Source organism: Pipistrellus kuhlii, unplaced genomic scaffold (genome assembly GCF_014108245.1).
Source record: "Pipistrellus kuhlii isolate mPipKuh1 unplaced genomic scaffold, mPipKuh1.p scaffold_m20_p_2, whole genome shotgun sequence".
Lineage (NCBI taxonomy): Eukaryota > Metazoa > Chordata > Mammalia > Chiroptera > Vespertilionidae > Pipistrellus > Pipistrellus kuhlii.
In genome coordinates, this window is record NW_023425515.1 from 171,306,482 (window position 1) to 171,331,005 (window position 24,524).

General features: G+C 40.8%; 1 protein-coding gene across 13 annotated transcripts in view; it reads right to left on the minus strand.

The window, feature by feature from the left end:
* The window catches only part of MACF1 (microtubule actin crosslinking factor 1), a 332,073-nt gene that overhangs the window by 68,845 nt on the left and 238,704 nt on the right, over nt 1-24,524 (minus strand). For 12 of the 13 annotated variants that reach the window (XM_036443784.2, XM_036443786.2, XM_045584819.1 and 9 more), the window contains 6 exons: nt 24,269-24,331; nt 23,372-23,613; nt 22,448-22,577; nt 21,386-21,585; nt 17,484-17,979; nt 15,059-16,530 (listed from right to left, as the gene is read on the minus strand). In XM_036443784.2, the coding sequence (XP_036299677.1) occupies nt 15,059-16,530; nt 17,484-17,979; nt 21,386-21,585; nt 22,448-22,577; nt 23,372-23,613; nt 24,269-24,331 (2,603 nt within the window). The remainder of the gene's footprint in view (nt 1-15,058; nt 16,531-17,483; nt 17,980-21,385; nt 21,586-22,447; nt 22,578-23,371; nt 23,614-24,268; nt 24,332-24,524) is intronic. The other variant, XM_036443783.2, reaches the window with a different exon arrangement.

Here is a 24,524-nt window from a genome sequence, read left to right on the forward strand (position 1 = left end):
CTGCCCACAGCATTTGGCTTTTAGAAAGCTAAGTCACCTGGTGACAGTTAAAGAAATTCAAAGGGAAACCCAGAAACTGTCAACTAGAGGCAGCTACGTTTCTGAAGGTCAAAAAAATTTTATTAAAATTTCGGTTGGACCATGCAGTCAATATAGACAGTCAAACTTATGGAAAAGTTATTTCTATCCTTTACACAAACAATAAGTGAAGCCAATAGTTGGTGTATGGAGATCTGGCAGTGCAACCCTGAACTTAGGAAGCCAGAGAGGTCCTTGGCAAAAATGAGGTGTGGGCTGACGCCTGTGCTCAGAATTAAACAAATAAAAGACCTTTCAACGGCAAACTGTTTTGTACACTTTATTTCTCACTTTGAAAGAAGCTGCTGATCCATTCAGCCCACTCAAATCTGAAAAACTCTCTCTCCATCTGTAAACTGAGAGGGGCACAGACTAGATTATGTCTTGACTGTCTTTCTAATTTTAATACTCTTTTTAAAAATATATATTTTATTGATTTTTTACAGAGAGGAAGGGAGAGGAATAGAGTTAGGAACATCGATGAGAGAGAAACATTGATAGTTGCCTCCTGCATACCTCATATTGGGGATGTGCCCGCAACCAAGGTACATGCCCTTGACCAGAATCAAACCTGGAACCTTTCAGTTCACAGGCCGACACTCTATCCACTGAGCCAAACCGGTTTTGGCTAATTTTAATATTCTTTAATCCTAAAACGTTTAAAGGAGCTGCCCCAGAATCCTGAGTCCTGCTTCCACCATGCCAGACACTAGAAGCCCTGTCTCCTGAGGAACAAACAGCAGAAAGAACAAACAAACAAACAAACAAACAAAGAAATGCTTGACCTAGAGAAGGTGCCAGGCAATATGATAAACAAGAAGTATCTATGTGAAGGACTGGAACAAGGGAGGAAGGAAGCTTGTTCTGGATACAGTATCTCCTTAAACTGACACAGGAAGATCCAAGGGCACATTTCAAACAAAGAGCTTTCTCACAGTTAATCAAAGAATAGGGAGTCCCTTAAAGCGGCGAAATTCCCGATTCTGGAGGTGTGTGCGCAGAAATTCAAGCAATCTGGAAATTCATGCAATCAGTTGGCAGAGAATTGCGGAAACAGATTATAAAATCCGCAATCAGTTTGTTTAGAATAAATTCTAGTTTCCTTCTAACTCTGACACACTGTGTTCCTAGGGGCTTGATCAACTTACAGATCTGATACTTAACATTTCAGGGAATCCAGGTTTTAATTTTCTTTTAATTATTCAGTACAACTGGAAAAACCTAGGGAAGGCAAGATCAATTTCACTGGCAAATCTCTCTGGCCAAATACATTCACTTAAGTGTTCTGATATCATAACACTGTTAGTGTGCCAGCGCCCTTCTGGCTGGAAGAATCTGAGGAATTCTGGCTCTGGACTAAGGGTGGGTAGTTATTCTATTATAAAAAAATGATCTTGATGTGGAATCACAAACTTCCCAGGCAGAAATTCCTTTCCTGTTTCCTCACCAGTCAGGTGTCAATCAATTCAATCTCTCTCCTTCCCACACCTATCTACCCTATTCTCACATATTATAATATAAATGCTCCATATTATAATATAAAATAAGTAAGTGGAGTGTTTTAGCAACTATGAAGATTGAATTCAAATTGCTTTTCAACTGAAGTCACACTCTAAGCATTAAAGCAGTATTACAGGAAAAAAAACATCCAAAAAAGTACAACACAACCTTAAAGAAAGGATTAGGTAAAGTTCCCCAATCTCGCAAGCCCCCACCCCCAAAGAAGCCACAGATAGGTTTGCTCCTTCTTTATCATCAGTATGTGTTTAGAAAGAAATCACCAGAGGAAGCACAGTGTCTCTTTGCACAATGTGTCTTATTTTTTATGTGTTCATGGGTTTCTCTTTAGTTTTGGTATGTGGAGCTCTGCCAAGAGCCATCACAGTGACTGAAATAAACACCTGATACAGTGTTCAGCCTCTTGTTGCCCTGATAGCTCCAACATCAACAAAAAAAGCATCTGTTCATTTCACATGCTGCGTGTAAACTTTTTAAAAGAGAAGTACAGGGAGCTCCAGATAACCACTCTGGATGCTTCCCCCACTTCTGCAACCACAAATATATGTGCTGAAGCCAAATTTCAAATTGGTTTCCAGTTAGTTGATTACAGAGTTCAAAGAATTCTCTACTCATTTAGAAATTCCTAAGAACAGAATCTGGTGTCCGATTTTTCTTCAGTGAACTTAGAAGAAAGAACAATCCAGGCCCTTCCTGCTATCTTCCTAATTAAAGAGTCTCTTTACACCCTTTCCAAGTTTTAGACCCGGTATTCTGCCTCGGTGTGCTCCATACTTAAACCACTCGACCCGTCTGACGATCTGGAGACCCTAATCCACACTTCCTCAGATTCCATAACGCCTTTTCATCCACCCCTCCTCTCCTGGAGGATTAGTGCTGACTAGAGATGATACAGAAGACTGGTTGGATCTTGCCCACTTTAAATCTACAAAATGCCTTTCATTTCAGGATCTCTAGACTTTACAAGCATTTATTTACTGACAAGGGGAAACACCACAGTATTAGTCTGTACCTGTTGGGCATCAGTCATTACCATCCTTTGGTGCTTCTATTATATAAAGATGGCTACTGGGTGACTCATTATACAGCAAGATGTAAAGCTTGTTTTAAATGGGATACTACGGATTTTGATGCTATTTGAGTTCTCATGGGCTCAAAATCTCCCACACATTTGCAGGAACTCTCATGACCCCTATAGGCTCCTTCCTGCTTGTAAAATTTCCAAAAGACAGTGTATTAATTCCTCTTTTTGCTACTCACCAAGATAGTGGTGATGACAAAAGTATGGGGCTTTGCAAGTTAAAAAATGCCTTACAAGAATGGGAGAAAGGAAAGGAAGCAGGGGGAACCAGGGAAGGTTTTATGAAGGGAATAAGTTTACTCATTAGGGCTTGTACACATATACAGAGATGGTGAAGACAAGGATTTCTAAGTGAAGGGTTAGAAGCAGGAAACCTAAAAAGGCATGGATTCTAAAGAAGCAAATTTGAATTCAGTGAGGCTTAAATACAGAGCATATAAAAGAGAAAAAGGAGAGGTCAGAATGGTAAGTAGCTCAAGGCAGTTCACCAAGGCCCTTGAATGCACAGCCAGGGAATTTATGCTTTATTCAGAAAACCCATTAGTACATCAAGACTTACTTATTTAAATTTACCAGAGGTCATGAGAATTATTGAGCAGTGTATGGAAAGTTTGCTAAGAATTTGGGACTTGGTTCTAATTCAACTGCCATTTAATCTGTATTATCTCACTTTAAAAAATTCAAATCCTTAATTTATAAATGAAATTTGAGGTAGTCAACTTACTTGTCCAAAGTAACACAGCTATTGACTTCTTGGGCTTTTAAGGTTGCGCCTACGTCTGCAGATGCTGCCTTGGTGTCAGTTTGTATAAGATAGATTGTAGATTGGAAGATTGAAGTTGAAGCAATCAGAAGGATTACACCGGTAACAAAAAGCCTGAACTTGTGAAATTGGGGGTGGGAAGCTGTGAAAGAAACTGCAGAGGAAGAATATTTGGACTTCACAACTGACCAGATAGAAGGTAGAGTTTAGGGAGGAAAATAAATGTAAAATGATGCTGTAGCATACGTTTGGATTCTTGAAAGCATAGTAATACTATAAAACAGTAGCAGGGAGGAAGACAATATTTGAAGAAGATCACACATTTAATTTACTTAGGGCATACTGAGTGTGAATGGAGGTATCCAAAAAGGCCCCTCACACAAAAGACTGAAGTTTAGGGTAGAGTTACAGACTTGGAATCCTCCAATACAACAGTGAAGAAGTGGGACATCCCTGGGCTTTCATGTGGAGAGAGAAGACAAAGCAATGATAAAATTTCAGGAAGCATGTGTTTGGGAGGTAGGAAGACAAACCAAAAAAGAAAGCAGAAGAGCAGCCAGAGAAGAGAATGGGAAGTAAATGGACAGGGGTGTTTTAAAAAATGCTGCACAACAGATGAATACTTCCAAGAGAACAGTTTCAGCACTGTGATAGGAACGGGATCAGATTATAGGGGGTAAGTATAACCAGTGGTGAAAAAATATTGGTCCTCCCTTAAAAATAATTTTTTAAAACATTGATTTCAGAGAGAAAGAGAGAGGGAGAAAGAGAAACACCAATGATGAGAGAATTATTGATTGGCTGCCCCCTGCACACCCCCTGCTGGGGATCAAGCCCGAGACCTGGGAATGTGTTCTTGACCAGAATCAAACCTGGGACCCTTCAGTCTGCAAATTGATGCTCTATCCACTGATCAAAACCAGCTAGGGCTCTCCCTTCTTCTTGAGGCTCTGTTCTTTTGGCTTCTAAGACACTGTACTATCCTGATGTCACCTTTCTAGCCAGTCTTTTGTCTCTTTGGGCTCTTCTTCCCTAAGGGGCCAGATGTGGTCTGGTGTTTCTGGGGAGGTTTTCCAGAGAAAGTGACCATCTGCGTTTTCCAGTAATAGAGTTGCATGACTTCATAACTGTCACAAGTTAATAACTTCACAAATTTGCCTGGCTATTTATATGAAACAGGTCTCTGGGTTGAATCTCCAAGAAATCTTGCTATAGGGGTCCTCTCTCCAGTATTAGAAAAGGAGGTAGGATAAATAATACAGAGGAAAGATATTTCTGAAAACTCTTTCATTTTGATTCTAAAGCAATTCTTAACACTGACCACAAACAAATAATTTAGGTTTAAATTTAAAGAATTAGACCAAAATCAGAGCTCTCCCTTTGGGAGTGACTTGCAAGATGAGATAATAAATGGTTAATTTGAATGGATGCAATTAATTCAAGCAGGAGAAGACCCAAGATAAATTCAATTTCTTTCAAAACTTTTTGTTTTTGTTTTAATCCTCACCTGAGAATGTTTTCCCACTGACTTTTAGAGAGAGGAGAAGGGAAGGGTAGAGACAGAGAAACATCAATGTGAGAGACACACTGATTTGTTGCCTGTTGCACACACCTCAACGGGGATCGAGCCTGCAATGGAAGTGTATGTGCCCTTGACCACAATTGAACTAATCTGTGGGCCAATGCTCTATCAACTGAGCCAAACTGGCTAAGGCTCTTTCAATTCTTATCTTCTTCCCGTGAATCATATATACATATATATATATATATATATATATATATATATATATATATATATATATATATATATATATATATAAAACCAAGTATTAGAAACCCATAATTTGCTGAAAATGTTAAGAATTAAAGCTATGCTATAACACATCTTGATGTGGTACATATGTTTGGCAGAGAGATTAAATGTATCTGTATTTTTTTAAGCTGCTTTTCTCTGAAATCAGGCTGACATTTTTCTTTCACATCTCAATGTTTTAATTAATGACTGATTAATATTAAGAGGTGTCTCTCCCAAAGATGCTGACTTGGTAGTTGCCGTTGTATGGCAGCAGAGGAAGACAACATGGTCTATGTTAAAAGCTAATTAGGCAAGGACTCTGAGATCATTAAAGCTGATCTGATGGGTAACTGTGATGAGGGAAGTCACTGAGCTGGTACTAGTTTCTGGTTAATGATATGAAAATAACATTGATTTGTACAGCACCTTAGCCAAGGTCAAAATGACCTCAGAAATACTTGCTAGCTGTGGGATTCTGATAGGAATGAATAAATGAGTAAATATATGTAATTTAAAGCTATGTGATAGACCTAAACCCACCTGTGCATTTCTACTCTAAAACAAGCTGTACATTTGCTCTCCAAAAAAGCTGCTCAGGAAGGCTGTTTGCCCACCACTTGTTTCATTGCTACCATCAAACTAATTTTACTTTATCCTTATTTCCAGTTTTCCAAAAAGAAAAGAATGAATCTAATCCTCTGCTGGGTTTTTGATCAAGTCTTTTGGAGAATGAGCATCCCTAGGTACTAAGGGCATAACTTTTCTTATTTTTCAATATAAAAATATTTCACAGCATTCTAATTTATAAGTCTGAATAAACTTTTTTAAAATATAAGAATGTTATCATTACTGAACACTTAATATATGCCTAATGGTTTCACCTGTTTCACTTCATTAAATTTTCATAAAAAAACCCAAAGTTATGACTTACCCTTGTTCACATTTTATAATTGAAGTAAATATACAGAGTTTAAGTATTTTCCCCCAAGGTCACTCAGGTAGTAAATGATAGAGCCAGCATTGAAAGCTGAATATTTCTGACTCAAACTCATGCTCAATTCTTTTTCAACACGCCAAGCTGACTGAAGTCTAAAGACTCTTCTTAATTGCAAACTAGCTGAATAAATGACAAGGACTCTAAAGTGATGGGTGACAAGTCCTTCGGTTGATCTCTTATCCCCCCAACACTTCCCTACCTTCCCGCTGTAGTTGGACAGTCTGATGCTTATTTGCATGCATATAATCACAACCAACAGACACAAGACAACAATGGAGGCGGGGGAGGGGGGGGGGCGAGGGCAAGCATGGGGGAGGGGGGTGGCGGTGGTAGGGGAGATGGGAGGGTCATTGGGGAAAAAAGAGACATGTACTACTATTTGTAATACCTTAAACAATAAAATTTAAAAATAAATAAATAATGTGATGGGTAACTACAAGGCAGTATTTCAGAGTCTGGCTTTCTTCAAGTATATCTGCAATAGCAAATTTCTTTCTTAGTTTTGCTTTTGTTCAGGTTAGTACTGAAATTAAATTGTATTCCTTTAAAATATGCCAACTAGTAGAGAAGGAAGGGAGCCCAGAGGATAAATGGAGAGGGTAGGATCAGAATTTCTCAGGACACCCAAGCAGGTACTTCAAGTCTTGCAGAGTAGACAGCATTTTGAATGAGAAATAAAGAGCACTCATCCAATCAGTTAAATTTACTAATCTCCAACTATATGATTAGGCAGTATATGATAAAGGCTAAATGATTACACCTTTTAAGTATTGTAGAAGATCAGGAATAGTAAGCTGGGGAGATCAAGAAAGTTTTGTGGAAATATGGGACTTCAGGTATAAAATAAAATAGGTAAAGTATACAAGGAGTTTTTGGGAGAAGTGGATGGAGGGGATGGTCTATATAAGAAATAAAACTGGAAAGATAGTGGAGATCTAAAATGCGGCTTCCCAACCCTGGTTGGGTGGCCTAGGACAGTGGTCGGAAAACTCGTAAGTCAAGAGAGTCAAATATCCACAGCACAATGATTGAAATTTCTTTTGAGAGCCAAATTTTTTAAACTTAAACTTCTTCTTACGCCACTTCTTCAAAATAGACTCACCCAGGCCGCGGTATTTTGTGGAAGAGCCACACTCAAGGGGCCAAAGAGCTGCATGTGGCTCACGATCTGCAGTTTGCTGACCACTGGCCTAGGAGGTTGGAGCATCAACCTATACACCAAAAGGTTGTGGGTTTGATCCCAGTGGGGGCATGTTTGGGAGGCAATTGATCGATATTTCTTACATTGAGGTTTCTTTCTTTCTTTCTCTTTCTCCCTTCCCCTCTGTCTTAAATCAATAAACATATCCTTGGGTAATGAAAAAAATAATAATAATAAAAACTTTTTAAAAATGTAGTTTCTAACACTGGAGAAGGAAAAGACCGAAGGCTTAGATGTAGACCAGTTCTGAAGGACGCTGCCTCTTAATTAATTCATTAGATCAGATGTCTCTTGCACTGATGTGAGGAGCTTAAGCACTCACAGAGAGGACCATGAATACAGACAGGAACTAGGGGGAAACCACCTCGGAAGCCCAAGTTTTAGAAAGCTACAGAATAATTTATGTCTTTTTTTTTTTTTTTTTTTTTTTTTCCGTGGGAACCAAGTGCGTACATGCTGACTGTCCAATCACACTAGCTCTCTGCATTCTGAACAGAGGATCCTTTGTTCCCAACAGCAAGGCTCAAAAGAGGCAGAGTGTGATAAAATCACACTGAGATCAGCACTCCCAGCTGGTGCCATTCCACAACACACCCTACAGGAAGCAGCTCGAGATACACAGATGACTGATTTCCACAGCAGGAGCCTTGTGGTAGGGTGGGGTGGGGACTGGTCAAGCATGGAGAGCATTCTTTAGCCACTGACTCAAATTAGTTCTCCAAGATCCTGACTTTATCCAACAGATCTGAGTAAGTCACTTCAGAACCAACACTATTCCTTAACGATTTTTTTTTTTTTTTTTTTGAGAGGAAAACCATGAAGCTTCCCTAGGCGGTGGAACAATTTCATCAGTTAACTCTTGTCATGGAATATGAAGAGAGTAAACTATGAAACCCCCTATTTCTCCAGAAGTGGGCTGAGTAATTCTTTGTTGCAAGGGCTATCCTGTGTATTCAATGGCACTCACCAGATGCTAGGAGCAGCCCACCCCCAGTCATGAGAATTTAAAAATGTCTCTGGACACTGTCAAATGCCCCCCAATTGAGAATCACTGTTGAGAACCACTGGGTGACAAACAGACTTTTCCATCCCCTATTCTAACATTTACTTGATATTCAGCTTGAAAAACCTACTTAACATCTTCAAGTCTATTTTCCTTTCTGCAACTGGATCTCAAATGCCTGGTTTACAGGGAGGAGAGGTAGGGAGGTTAGGATTAGACATAGGTCCCTCCCTTACCACTCTTACTACTACATCACCACCACTGCCATTTTTGTGTCCATCTCCCATACTACACGGGTAACAAGAGACTCTGAAACCCCCAGCACCCATCACAAGTACTGGTAACAAGTGCTCAGTAAGGATGGACAGAAAGGAATATGAATCCCCTTTCTCCTGCCCCCACATAGGGATCCATGGACCATTACCACGTGGCACTTATTCTCATCCCTGAGTGGCCAAAGTCCTGAAAGGTCCACATCTGAAATCACAGCACTGGTAGTATAAAAATAGTTTGTGAAGACCTAGGGCATAAGTGTACCCCATTAGTCTTCCACAGTGAATACCAGAGACTGGTATTTGAAAAACACTGGATAGTGCAGTGGTATGGTATTAAGGAAGGTGGGGAGGGAGCACATTCTCCCCATAGCTAGGTTTTCCCAACCGGGACAGCTGAGACTGGGGAAGAAGCTGCTTGGCAGGAGACAGCCCTTGGGTACAGTGACCTGACATGACTCCCTGTAGGACTCCTTTTATTCCTTGTGAACCAAACAACTCTAACAATGAAGTGCCCTTCAGAGCAACTCATGCCACTTCCTAGAGACTCACTACTTACAGCTCCTGTGCCAGCCAGTTAGCCTGCAAGCAGCCAGGATTCTTTTCTGATTCAGCTCCAGGACTAAGCTAAGACTGAGCCCACTTACTAGGCATTTCTAGACACAGCAAGAAACTATACTGTTCTGCAAGACTGTGCTAATCTCAAATGCATTCACTTACGGAATACTCAACAATAAATACAAGTTCTGCCTGGGGTGAATTCTAGTTCTTTTGGAAACATAATTTTCTTCCTTCTTGTACAAAAATCATATGATGAACCTTAGTTGAAAATGTTACGTGCTGACACTAGATGTGAAGAATTTCAGTAAATGTAGCCCTGGCCGGTTTGGTTCAGTGGATAGAACATTGGCCTGCAGACTGAAGGGTCCTGGGTTTGATTCTGGTCAGGGGTACATGCCCGGCTTGTGGGCTCGATCCCCAGTGGCGGGTGTGTAGGAAGGAGCTGATCAGTGATTCTCTGTCATCACTGATGTTTCTTTCCCTCTCCCTTCCTCTCTAAAATAAATAAAAATATATTTTTTAAAAAGAATTTCAGTAAATGTAAATCACACTGTTCAGTCCTTCCTTTTGGTTGAAGATATATTAGTTTAGTTGCTTTAAAATTTCCAAACAAAATTTTGAGATCCATCAATGCTTTCTTGACAGCCTTTCTATAGATTTTCCTATCTTCACTGAGGCATGAATGAGGCTCCTTTAAGATGATATAAAGACTGCTATCTTGGGATTTTGCTTGTGATGCCGGTATTTAGAATACTAATGATATTTTAAAATGGGACTGGAAAAAGTTTACCATGAAGCAACTTAAAGGCCTTAAAGGTTCCTTTACGGTCTCCCCACCCAGGTCCTATGGTGAGGGTGGAGAGGATTATCACAGAGCATTGGAATTCTTGGGGGAGGGGTCAGGGGGTTGGTCACATTGGGTTATAAATACCAGCAGCCAAACTGTGAGCTCCTGGGCTGAGGAGAACAACAGACAAACTGTAGTCTCCTCTTAAAGACACAGAACAAGGAGACTCCCTGAAGTACTTCCACAAAGGAAATTCCTCTTCTCTTTAGAAATGCATCATCAACCAACACCTGCATCAACAACTCTATGCAAAATAAAGTGTAGATGTTAGAGAAAGTGACAGGGAGGTTTTAAATCACACAGATTGGTACCAGCAAAAAAAAAAAAAAAAAAAAAAAAAAAGAATCCAGCCAGGGCCTGGCCTAAGAAAGGCAGACTTAGAGGCACTTTTTGCTACTACACAGTCATAATCAGATTACCAGGAGCCACCCCCTCCTTCCCAAATTTAACTTAATCAACAAGTGTTTTTTTCCATCTGACTATTGTTTCCCACATAGAGATGGCAATTTTCTTCTAGAGCAGTGGTTTTCAACTGAGGCAGATTTTGCCAGCTAAGAGAGATTTGGCAATGTGTACTAGCTGACATTTTTGGTTGTCAACCTGGGGAAGGGTAGCTACTGGCATCTACTGGCATCTAGTTTCCTACAATGCACAGGACAGCCCTCACAACAAAGAATGATCCAATCCAAAATGTCAAGAGTTCAGAGGTTGAGAGACCCTGTTCTAGGGCAACATTCTCTTTACTTCTGTGGACCCTAGTGGTTACTGTTGAAGTAGCCAAGCTTAAGGAAGGGGGAAAACACCCTGACAAGCCAAGGTCTGCACAAGGTGGGAGTAGGGGGTGCTTAGTCAACTTATCTTGGCTGCTGTAAATCTGCAGATGCCTGAACCTTCAGGTGACAGGTCAGCCCACGAGTGCTTCCCTTTCCCTCCGAGGGTAGGTACACCGTGCTGACCTCATTTGCTTTATTCTCTAGTGAACCTAACTGGCAAAAACACAGATGGGCTGATACTGTGTTTGTGATTATTTGAAAGGAAGGAATAAGTATCTCTGTAAACTGGCAGTCTTTCAACTCCATGTCAGACACATGTCTTCCAAGAGTTTTCACAGATGCTCATAGGGAAGCCTAAGGTTGGGAATCCAATGAAGAGGTTTACAAGGCTTTCTTGTCTGGCTTCAGAGTAGGATGCTGAGTCTCCAGACAGAAGTTGCAAGTGTATGCAGTCCCTGACCTTGGGCTTGGCTCAACCTGAATTAAGACTGAGAACAGTCTTAGGGAAGCCTGCTGCCTCACCTATATCCTGCCAGCCCAGCCTCAAAGACATGGGAGGAAAAAAACCAACAGGCTTGGATGCTTCAAATGCCCCATCAGTTGAAGTGAACCTTTTGAGAAATCTACATACCCTAAAAATGTTTCAATTTTTCCCACTTGGTTTTTCTAGTTGCTGAGTGGTAGAGTTCCAAGTCTGAAGCCTGGCCTGAATACATAATAAATATAAATATATACAAGATATAGAGTACATGACGGCACACCCAGGTTTCTCACCAGTAGGATGCCAACATCAGCACATGTTTCCAGACTGAAAGACCAGGCCGGTTCAGGGTGGGGGTAGGGACCAGGGGAGGAGTTAAGAATCAGAATCATCTCAATTCTTGACTACAAAAGATACATAGGGAGAATTTCAAAATGAGAAAGCTTCTTGTCATTTTCAGACTTAATACATTTCTTTTCCAAATTTTAAGTCTTTTTCTACCCTTCCAAGAAAGTTCACCTTGGGAGAATTCTTTGGCTTAAATTTTAGTGAAATAAAGTTCCCTTCTTCTTGTTAGTGTCCCATTATGTACATACAATTCCTGTTCCTCAATAATAAGAGACTCTCCTGTTCAGGAAAACAGAATTTCCTGAAGAGATTACTAGTAGCCAAAGTATTTTCCTTCCAGTTTTCTGAAAGCATGCTCAGTATCCTCATCTGTGAGCTCTGGAATGGCTTCTTCCTTCCTACTTCCAATAAAGAGCTGAATCCAGCAAAGTGCCATGAGGTCTTTGCCTGTTTAGACTGGAAAAGGGCTGTCTTCCATGCTTATCTGCTAGATCCACACTAGCTGGCAGATTCTATCAGTTATTTAGAAGCAATTGAGGGAAAGCCTTTTCTAGGGATAATGACTTACAGTTTTCATGTTCATTTAAGAAAACAAATTTTCTAACTGCCTCTCCATGTATTTATCAGCACTATTGCAGTTCCAAGTAAGCCTGAGGTTCTCCACAGACTTCATTCGTGTCTAGTCCACCCAACCCCAGTGGAGTCAGCTAGATGTATATCCTCTTCTCTTCAGCAGAGGAGGATCCCATTATAAAGAAAAAGCTAAAAACTTAAAGGTAATGCTTTGTGTAAAATACTCCTCATCTCTGGTTTTCCCGTATTGAAAACAATTTAAATCTGGAAGCAGTCACAGTTTATGAACATGGCGTGTGGCTGGTGTGTATCTGGAGGGAGTTTATCTATGGCTGAACCTTAACCCAGGAACTCAACACTCGAATCATGAAAATGACTCAGTCCTTAGAAGGGTCTGAGAAGACCAGCCTCTAGGGAACTGACCCAGAGCTTCCTCCCTCTCATTGTGTTTACTTCCCATGAGCTCACTCACCATGAACTGAGCCAGGAGTGTGCTCCTCCCCTCAGGACCAAAGACCGTTGCTGGGAGGAGACAAAAACTGTCCCCAAGCCTCTGACTCCATAAGGTGGAGCTTTATAAGGTAGAACTCCGTTTCTGATTTCCATTCCCGACATGCGGAGGATAGACACAGGGCACAGAACTTCACTCTCTTTCTCTCCCTCTTCGTCCAGACTTGTTCTGTCAACATCAGTCCCTTGCAGATAAACCCTCTCTGGTCCCAGCCTTCACATCCACAGAATTGGTGATGGGAGGGTTATTTTCAGAAGTCAGTGAAACGAGACTGCTACAGCTCATATTTAACACAATTTTAACAGGCTTGTTTACTTCATTTTCTGGCTCAATGGAGATAAGGAAGGGGTAGATTGCTGAAGGCAGGACCAGTGCCAGTAGTGAGAAGTAATAGCAGTAAGAATTAATACCTGATATCATGGTAATAGGAAAAACAAAAAACTACACATATATACACACTGCCAACCCAACCAGTACAACAATGTAGAGGCCTGAAACAAAAATTTACAATACAGAACTCAAACTGCATAGTAATTTAGGAATATTTAACATAAAGCGGGCCAAATGTCTCTAGTATTTTTGAGGATATCAACACTGTAGAGAACAGTATCATCTCTTTAGTTATGTTAACCTGCACTCATAAAGAAAAACGTATGTACAATATAGTGTTTAGAAAATTAGGCTAATAAAAATTCTCATATAAACCAGAACATAGCTGGTAAACTATTTTGGAACCTAAAGGAATTAGCTTTAGTTTTCTAAGAAACCCATTTAATTGGTTGGAGTTCTAAGCAATCCAAAGCCAAGTAAATTGGATCAATGAAGCATGTCTGTAGAAGAATCTCTGCTTTCAGAGCCTGCAGTGGAAGAGAGGAAATCAATCGCACATGGTGAAGCAGGGAATGCCTCCTTGCCACTGGAACAGAGGAGTGGGAGTTTCTAAGAGGAAAATAAGTGGGCTCATGGGTTTGAATTTTCTCTACCTACCCTTCCCTTTCTTAAGTGCTTAAAGAAACCCAAATATGATGACTTACTTGTGTTACTCCAAACTGCAGCATTTACACACACAGTAAGGGGCCTTCAGCCCATGTCTCATTTTAATGCTGAACATACCATAAACTCCTGGAGGGGCCCTTCTGAAACAGCCACCTTCCTGACCTTGGCTCTTTCTACAAATCTGTGATCTTTCTCAGGACCACGTGGCTCTGACCTGGTGACACCACCACCTCTCCACCCATGTTTTTAACAGGAAGAATTCTTACAGGAAGGGGCTGAGAGAACACCTTAACTCTGGAGGCAGGAGTGCTCACTATTGAAGTGGAAATAATTAACACTAGTGATGGAAATAAAGTTCTAGAAGTATCCTTTCCAAATCTACTCCGTACACGAGGAAGGAAAGAGCAGCAGAGAGGCCTCCCGCAGCTGAGTGAGGCGCTTTTAGGTATTTACAACAAAGCCAACTCAGGGTGAAAGGCTCACGCAATGAGAGCTAAGACTCAGACTCAGCCAATTTGCACTCTGAGTCAACTCCTTTCATCTTCCTCTGTTGTTTTAACCAGACTCGCAAAACCTCAGGTTTAGTAATTCTGACTCAGGAAAAGAATGAAAACATTTTTGCAATTTAAGGCAGTCTCACACTTCACTATAGGCAGAGGACTTGCACTCTTGAGGAACCTAAGGTAAAGTCTTAAGATACTTGCTATAATTGGAAATTTTCTTTGAAGTGTCATGTTTTATCTTAATAATTCATGAGAATTTTACATTTTATTCTAAATACAACACACCAATAATCTTCCTTTGAAATCTGTGAAAAACAAAACCAAACCAAACCCCCCCTTGCCCCCGACACTTTAGGAAGATGAGCCCATGTTTATCTTATGGCTTCTCACACCTCAGTTTGAAGACTAGGAACCTGAGGAGACATTCACTGCTATAATTGGTTAATTTGAAATCTCCAGAATTTCACAAGAGGAGATTCTTAGAGTAAGAGATGAGATTTGGACATTTCTTTATATACCCTTAATTGGTTATAAACACTGAAATACATTACAGTCGAAATATGTTCAAGCCTTTGCTTAGAAGTCCAAGAGACTGTTTAGTCTCCAAAAAAGTACACTTTGATGGTGATGTTAATGGGAATAATGAAACTGGGACAGAAGTGAAAATATACACTCAACTAGTTTCCAAGTTACAAGAAAAGAAATACTCATATTAGACAGAAAAAAACAAAAAAACAAAAACAAAGGCAAGACTTACTTTAAAGGCTGCTAGCTGTTGGTTGATGATGTCCACTTCGGTCCCCACGATCCACTGGAGGGCCTCCCCCTCCTCTGCCGCGGTGGTCATGTCGTTGAGCACCTTCAGCGTCCTGTAGAAGTCCTCCACGCGGCCCAGCGTCAGCTCCAGCTGCTCCTGACGCGCTTTGCTCCTCTCTGTCAGTTTGCCACACTGTTTGTTCAGGGCTTCAAGCTCCCTCTTAAGACCTAACAAGTCCAGTGTCCCCTCTTCCTCCAGCATTTGTCGGCACTCTGCTTCAGAAGCCTCTATGTCTAACTTGAGAGCTTGGATCTTGTTAATAAACAGTCGTACATCCTCAATTTGAGACTGGAGGCTGTCAGTGTCTCTGCCGATAGCACCCATGCCATCCAGCTCATCGTCCAGGTCTGCCAATTGAGAAAACATCTCTCGGACTCGGCAGTGAAACTGGCCGATCCCTTCCAGCTTGTTTTCCATTGCCATGCAACTACTGTTCACTCTTTGCTTCACCTCTAGGAACCCTTGCTGGGTGGCCTCGGCTTGAAGTAGAAGTTGGGAAGCATCAGATCCATCCGGGGCATCTTCCACCAGGCCCCGCGTGAAGTTCCTCAGATAGTCCACCTGAGGCTCCAAGGCCTGCAGCACTTCCTGCTGGGCTCTGAGCTTCTCCAGGTTCTTGTTGCTACAGGCTTGAGAACCTAAAGCATCAAAGATCTCAAGTTGGTGTTTGGCCCCTTCAACCTTCTTTTCAATATTCTTAAAGCTTTCCTGGAACTCCTTGAGTCTCTGAGTCATTTCTTCAAGTGACCCTGTTTTGGCCTGTAGCTCTTCTGTTAGGGAATCCACGTTCTGGTTGATCCCAGCCTTCTCATCCCGGATCTCATCCTCATCCGTTTCTGAAGAATTGATCAGAATGTCCGCGGCATTGTTCAATATTTCCAGCAGGGAGCGGCGCTTTTCCACCTCACTCAGCATGGCCTTCGATCTCAGGAGACTGGACTCCAGTTGCACTGGATCCAGAGTGACCTGCAAATCAGACATCTTGGCCTTACAATCTTCTATCCACGGCATGAGGTCTTTCACGTGCCACTGATATTTCTGAGCTTTCTGCATACAGTCCTTGAGCCTGGACTGTCTGTCTGAAGTTTTTTTACTAAGCTCTTCCCAATGGCTTTTGAGCTCCACCAGCTGGTTCTGTAAAGTCTTTTTCTCTTCTCCAGGGGGTACAGAGAGAAGCAGAGATTCTCCTTCAGCCACAATCACCTCATAGGAACCACTGTGTTGGTTAAGACTCTTCTGAAACTCTTCATTCTCCTGTAGCTGAGACTGGAGTCGCTCCAATTTTGCAGAAACTGGGCAGTTTTTTGCTTGCTGGCTTTGTTTGTCATTCAACCAGGTTCTAAGCTCATCAAACATTTGCTGGAACTGCTGAGTGCTGGCAAGAGCTGCCTGGAGCCTGTTCATCCGATCAGCTGAAATGAGAAAATCAAATTTAAATCAAGTATGAGCTGGCGTTTAAAATGTTTGCTGAGAGTATGTGTTTTAATCTTAGGGGAAGAAAATGAACGTTAATTGAGGGCCTATCATAAAGGAGACACATAGCTAGGCTCCTCCACTTACTATTTTAATGGGGCCCCCGCCGGCCGCAAGTTTGACATGCTTGTGTAAGGAGATCTGAGTAAGAGTGAATTTTTACTTCTAAGCTGGTAAAAATCCATAAATGTTTCCAGAAAAAGAGGCAATGAATTAATGACAATCTTTTTCTTGTACAAGGCCATGAAGAAGTCAAGAACATGTTCTAATTTTGTATATTGTATATGTGTGTGTACAGGTGAACGATATAAAGAAAATAAGTAAGCACCAGTGAAAGCAGCTGTGTAACTCCACCTATAAGCACATCTATGAGCACAAATCTCTAGGACCAGATTATGTACCGCTTCACATATTGCTAATGTCCAATCAATGTGTAATGACCATAATAGTTCTCACTGTAGCTGGACAAAGGGGTAGGTTAACCCTATTCTGAGTCCAAAAGCTACCTAGAGTCTTCCTACATTCTTTTTTTTTTTTTTTTTTTTAAAGTGAAAGGAAAGCTTGGTTTGTTTGTTTATTTATTTATTTATTTATTTATTTATTATATTTTATTGATTTTTTACAGAGAGGAAGGGAGAGAGATAGCTAGAAACGTCGATGAGAGAGAATCATCGATCAGCTGCCTCTTGCACACCCCCTACCGGGAATGTGCCCGCAACCAAGGTACATGCCCTTGACCGGGATCGAACCGGGACTTTTCAGTCCGCAGGCTGATGCTCTATCCACTGAGCCAAAGCGGTTTTGGCCCTACATTCTTAAGGCTACCACTAACCCACTCCTCTTTTGGTTTGCCACTAATAACAGCATTAGTGTGTTCCTCAACCCAACTCACCTGCCAGGTCTTCTAAACCTTGGAGAGGCAGGGCAACTGTCTCCAAACGCTTCTTCAGCTCATCCTTGAGGTACTGCTCACCAATGAGCACTGAGAGTTCATTGCAGAGTGTCTGTGCCTCCTTAATCTCGTGGTCTAATTGCTCCAGGTCAGACCGAATCTCACTGGTCTCCTCCAATTGCTGCTTCACAGCCTCAGGTTGAGTGCTGATGGCTGGCTGGCTACTCAGTCGCTGTCCGACTGCCTTCACCTTCTCTGATAAGTCCTGGAGCAGTTTCTGGTACTGGGTGCTTTTGACAATAGCTTGGTCAATTTGGTTGGAACGGGAATTGAGTTTGTCAGTCAGTTCAATCCACTTCTGATTGATGTTCTGGAGTTCCTTCTGTACTTGGCTGGTGGATGGAGAGACATCTCCAGGGCCTGTCAGGATGCCCTGAGCTGCCTCGTTCAGCTGCTCATGCTGTTGCCTGCGTGTTTCAAATTCCTTTAGCATAAACTGTAATAGAAAAGATACAAGAATGTTTAGAGAGAAAAACAGATCTCAAATCAGTGTCAAAACAAAAACTGACTTTGGATTGTACAACGTAGTGCCAACTTTTGAAAAACAAGCCAGAAAACTTTAAGCACCAGGTTATTAGGAAAACAGAGTATCATTTATAACAACTGCTTAATAAAAACTTGTTTTAGGAGGATCACTGATTGTCTATTTCTCTTCTTTGTCCTACTGTTTCAATATCAGTTACTAAGGTTGGCCTTGGCTGAGAAATCAGTTTGCTTTCTGGATTGGCATTCATTAGCTTTGCCAGGCAAAACCCTGGCCTCTGAGTTAGGAACTCTGTATCCGAGAGCCAGCTATATGACTGGCTGGTTGTCATTTCAACTCTCAATACCTCAGTTTTCCTTGGTTTCTTCTCCTAATTCCTATAGCCCATATAACCTGTACATTATAATAGAGGACAATTAAACAATGAGCTTCTTTAAAGCAAGTACCACGCTTTTTATTCTTTTCTATCTTCTGCCTCACTCATCAAAAAATTAGGATTACAGGTTCTGCAGTCAACTGTCTGGGTTCAAGAACTGACTCTATCATTGTAGATGCATAAACTTAGGCAACTTTTCAAAAGTTTTCCAAATTTCAGCTTCCTCCTCTGTAAACTGGGATAGTGAAGTACTTAATTGACTATTGCACGGATTAAGTAAGAAAATTTATGGAAAGTACTCAGCACTTACTCTGTATAAAAATACAAGTAAGACATGACCTCAGGGAATAACAGATGTGTAAACAAGGAAAAATAATAGAACATAACAAAAATAAAAATGATAAAACACTGATGGGAACATGCAATTGTGAAAGCAAGGGGCAAGAGCGATCAATTCTGTGGGGGATGAAAAAAGTAGAAGAGGAAGATCAGGCAAGGCTTCCTAGATGACACAATAAAGAATATGTAGCCGAAACCAATTTGGCTTAGTAGATAGAGCGTTGGCCTGCAGACTGAAAGGTCCCAGGTTTGATTCTGGTCAAGGGCATGTACCTTGGTTGTGGGCACATCCCCAGTAGGGGGTGTGCAAGAGGCAGCTGATTGATGTTTCTAACCCTCTAACCCCCTCTCTTCCTTTCTGTAAAAAATAAATAAATAAATAGAATATGTAGGAGTTCCCCAAATGAGCAGAGAAGGATGCCAAAGGCACAGGGCTACATGAACATGCATGTTTGGGAAAGAACACATTATCTGTATGGGTAGAAACTTGGGTGTATAGGGAGAGCTAAAAACAAGGCTGGCAAGAAAAACTGGGACCATACTGTGAAAAACCTTATATACCACACTGAGCAGGTGTTTGGACTTTGTTCCACAGGCAGCCAAGAGCCAGTGAAATATTTTAATATATTCAGATATATGATTTAAGGAGATAATCTATTAACTGCGTAGAGTTACTTATTTAAGTATAGAGCAGAGACTAGACAAAAAAGCTCTGTATAGATTGTTGCAATAAGAAAGGCCTGAAATTAAGTCCATCTGAGGCATTCAGGATGGAGAAGAGAAGGATCAGAGCAGTGGTTCTCAAATTATGATCCAAGGGCCCCCGGGAGTCCTACCAGGGATCCAAGAAGTCAAAACTATTTTTAAAATAATACTAAGATGTTATTTGCTTTTTAAAATTCTTATTCTCTCACAAATGTTCAATGGAGTTTCCAGAGGCTACATGATATCTGAGAATACAATTGAATGCTAAAGCAAAAAAGAAAATCTTTGAGAATATTCTATTAAGCCAGATATTAAAGAGATTTGCAAAGATATAAAGCAATGCTACTCTTTTTTTTTTTAATATATTTTATTGATTTTTACAGAGAGGAAGGGAGAGAGATAGAGAGCTAGAAACTTCGGTGAGAAAGAAACATCGACCAGCTGCCTCTTGCACACCCCCTACCGGGGTTGTGCCAGCAACCAACGTACATGCCCCTGACCGGAATCGAACCTGGCACCTTTCAGTCTGCAGACCGACGCTCTACCACTAAGCCAAACCGGTTTCGGCGCAATGCTACTCTTTAAAAAATATATATATATTTTGCCCTAGCTCAGTGATTGGCAAACTCATTAGTCAACAGAGCCAAACATCAACGACTGAAATTTCTTCTGAGAGCCAAATTTTTTAAACTTAAACTTCTTCTAACGCCACTTCTTCAAAACAGACTTGCCCAGCCCATGGTAATTTGTGGAAGAGCCACACTCAACGGACCAAAGAGCCGCATGTGGCTCGCGAGCTGCAGTTTGCTGACCAAGGCCCTAGCTGGTTTGGCTCAGTGGATAGAACATTGGCCTGTGGACTGAAGGGTCTTGGGTTCAATTCTGGTCTAGGGCACATGCCTGGGTTGTGGGCTTGATCCCAAGTTGGGGCATGTAGGAGGAAGCCAATCAACGATTCTCTCTCATCGTTGGTGTTTCTATCTCTTTCCCTCTCTGAAATGAATAAAATATATTTTTTGGGGAAAAAAAGACTTAAAAAGTTAAAAAACCATTAGTTTAGAAAAATACTTGCAAGTGCATTAAATAAGACTTGATAATGAATTGGAGGCAGGGGCTAAAAGAAAGGGTTCCTTCAAAAACTACACTTAGGTCTCAATTTAAGGGGCATGGTGGATGGTGAGAAGAAATGAAACAAGTTTGGGGTGGAATGTGGAACAAAGAAAGGTTCGAGGCAGAATTTCATTGGAAATGCATTACTTTGACCCACCTAAAGTTCTGTGATGTTTGACACTTAAATCAATTTTTTTTTAGTTTGATCAGCAGAAAAACTTTAAGTAGAACTAGGTGATATAAGACATTGCATTAAGTAATGCAGATGACTACTGATTACCACTGGAGATTATAAGTAAAGTATGATTCTACAATTTAGTTAGAAGTTCTCAATTTCACATCTATTGATCTTACTGCCTGCTAATGATATTAATACAGTTACTGACTATTTACTATTTGACAAACACCGCGAGAAAGATGTTAGAAATATCTCTTTTAGCGCTGGACGGTTGCTCAGGGGTAGAGCATCGGCCCACGGACTGAAGGGTCTCGGGTTCAATTACTGGTCAAGGGCACATCTCAGTTATAGGTCCCAACCCAGTCCCGCTTGAGGTGCGAGTCGGAAACAACCAATCGATGTGTCTTTCCTCCCTCCCCTGCCTCCCTGTTCCTCCTTCCTCCCTTCCACTCTGTCAAGAAATCAGTGGAAAAAATATCCTTGACTGAGGATTTTAAAAAGAAATATCTCACTTAAACGGAGGAAATGAAATTCTGAGAGAGTAAATGACGTAACAGGGTCATATGAAATCTACTTACTGAAGCTGCATTCAAACCCTGGTTTATATGACCCCACTTTTTTGCTCTAAAGCACTCAGTGATGGTGCTCACCTGGACCTGCTGCTTTTGTGCATTCAGCATGTTGGGGTCAATAGACAAGGGCCCCAGCACTCCCATCATCAGTTCTTTCTCCATCAGCCAGGGCCGGAGCTGGGCTTCTGCGGCCTGGAAGCAGGCCAGATGACTTGCAGATTCCTCTAGCTGCCTTTGCCGAGCCATTGTCACTTCTGTGGCCCTGGCCCACCGGGAATCTGTGGAGAGGAAATGGGAAAATGTATCCCTTTACTCTCATCAGCCACAGTCCTAGTCCCTAAATTATGTCCAAATAAACTACAGGAAATGACCCCTGGAGGATTATTTAAATATTTACAAAGTTAAAAATAACTTATATTTAATTTTAACTAAAACAACAGTTTTGTCTCTTGATTGTGGTGGTGGTTATAGGAAACTAGACATGTGATAGAATTGAAGTACATACACACACACATAAAATATCTATATAGATGTTATTTTATAGCCTGTTTTGAAAAAACTTTCTATATTATAAACATCGTTGATACCAATGCTTTTTCATACTAGTATTTTTTTCTTTTTATTAAGGTATTATATGTGTACATATCTTACCATTACCCTCCCACCCCCATACATGCCCTCCCTCCCCAGTTTTTCGTCCATTGGTTATACTTATATGCATGCATACAAGTTCTTTGGTTGATCTCTTATCTCCCCCCCATATCTCCATACCCTACCATACTAGTATTTATCTACATAATTTGTAGTTCAATACGATGAACACATTATAATTTATCTCTCTTTTCACTATTTAGATTTCCCATTTTTTCCTTTAATCACCAATATTCTCTTTAGTTCTTGATCACAGCAGATTGTCATTTTGACTTGCCCAAGAAAGCCAAACTTCTGCCACTTTGAGTGGAATCTCTAACTTTTTCCCTATCAAGCTCACTCTCTAACCTGATTTGGACTTCTTGTTTGCTTATGAAAATTAACTAAAAATAATTCCTGCTCTACACAATCTTCTGAAATTCTGAATTTGCTTTGAAGAAATTTAGCAATTTAGACAGGTGAATCTGTAGCATCCCTGTGGTAACTTACTGAGCTCTTCCTGCATTTTTTTCCAGTTCTCTGCTTCTTGTGAGTTGGGATATGTTAACAGCAATCCAGCCAGGGCTTCCTTTACTTTTTGGATTTTTGGAGAATTCTGTTCTAATTCAGCCAGGAAGGCCTAGGAGAAAGAACATCATGCATGCCATGAGATTTCTGGATAGGAAACAAAGATGTGAGTGTGGAAAAAACGACTGGGAGATAGGGCGGCAATCATAGGCTCTACTTCTGATTCTAACTATAACTTATTTAGTGATTTTAAGATACTTAAACTTTCTACTTCAACTTTTACTTTAAAATAAAAATCTAAATAGTAGAACCAATTTTCTTTTATGTACAACACATTAGTAGAGCCCAATAAGGAGAAATTCTTAATCCCGATAATCTAAAAGTGTCACGATCCAATCATAATGACGATGACGATGTTTATGCAGTTGGAGATCACATGCTATGCTCAATTGGGATACAAAAAAAGTTGGTAAATTTTTTTTACAGGATTTTGTACTGATATTTTTCTTAGTTCGAAATGTCAATCTTAAGCACATACTGCAATTGCTATTTAGAGCCCTCCAAGAGTTGGAAAGGTGCCTAGTTGAGGCTGTGTGGTTTGCAGCATCATACAGAAAATGAGATCCATTCTCAATGATCTCATGCTTCTGAGGAGGGCTATTCTCTTTGCAAGCACACCTGGTTTGGTTTCTGAACATCTGACTTACAACAATTTCTAATTTCATAGGTAAGATGATTCTTTAGGAGAATTTAGGTATATTAAACATTTGAAAGTCCACCATGCTGCTCATCATGACTGAGGAGGTTGGCCATGTCTCATCTCAGGTCCCTGGGCTCAGGCAGGAACAATGATATAATAGTCCCTTCCTTTTAGTGTTTGGGATGCTGCTAATAGAAATACCATACCTTGTTAGATTCAGCTTGGGCTCTCACTGTTTCTGTCTTGGTTGGAGATGAAGAGGCATCCATGGCTTTTAGGACTTCCTCTTTTGATTCCAACCACTGCAGCGCTGAGCTTGCCTCTTTGTGAACTTCCTGCATTCTGCTGAGGACAGCTTGAAGGTTTTCCTGGTGTTCCCGAAGTACTCCCCCAAGTTTCTCATATTTCACGTTTACATCTGACATGTCACATTGAATCTCAGTCAGATCTAATATGATAGAAACAGAAATCAGATTGGGAATAGCTCTCTGAGCAACCCCATTGGTTCCTGACTACTAAATTACTTATCAGGACTAAGCACTTCTACTCCTTCTACAGAATGAGAAGTCATCTTTCTGTTAAATCACATAAAAATTCCTATTTACACACACAGAGCAAGAGAGTTCTCATTCATCTACTTTCTGACTTTGGCATTATACTGGTATACTCAGATGTATAAATAAAATGCTAAATAAACATGGAACAACAAGATGAGAGCAAAGGATTTAGAGCATTCTTCTGCTCCCTTTTCTCTAAACTACAGAGAAGTCCCTTAATTGGGAGGTTGAAGACTACACTAGACTACTTATCCTGTATAGGTTCTTTATAATTCAAAGATTCACATATATTATCTTCAAGGTCTCTCCTTATTGGTCTTATCAAATGGCCCAGTTTATATCATTAGTAGCTTCATTTCACTGGCTGCCAATGTCTTTAGCCTGTCACTAGCAAACAAAGAGGCATTACATGCTCCTCCCTAGATTTTTACCTTATACCCATCCTGGCAGCAGTTCTTCCACACATATGGAAACATACACAGATGCAAACATGAACACTGTCCTAAAACACACAACATAGAGGCACTGTTGAAATGGCATTCTCACCTTTGCAGGTATGGTATCCGTTTACACTGCCTACAGAGCTTCCTACAGAGGGCAATATGGAACCTGAGCAGAAGGACAGAGAGACAAACAGGGCAAGACAAACGTGTTAGGAATACATAGAAGCACTGAATTTGTTCTTTGGCACTCACTTTAAGCTCAGGTTATCAGGCAGTTAACACAGCACAAGACAACATACTCATGGGAAGAGACAAATCATTTTAGCTGCCAGGCCACAAAGTGTCACTAGAGATGCTTC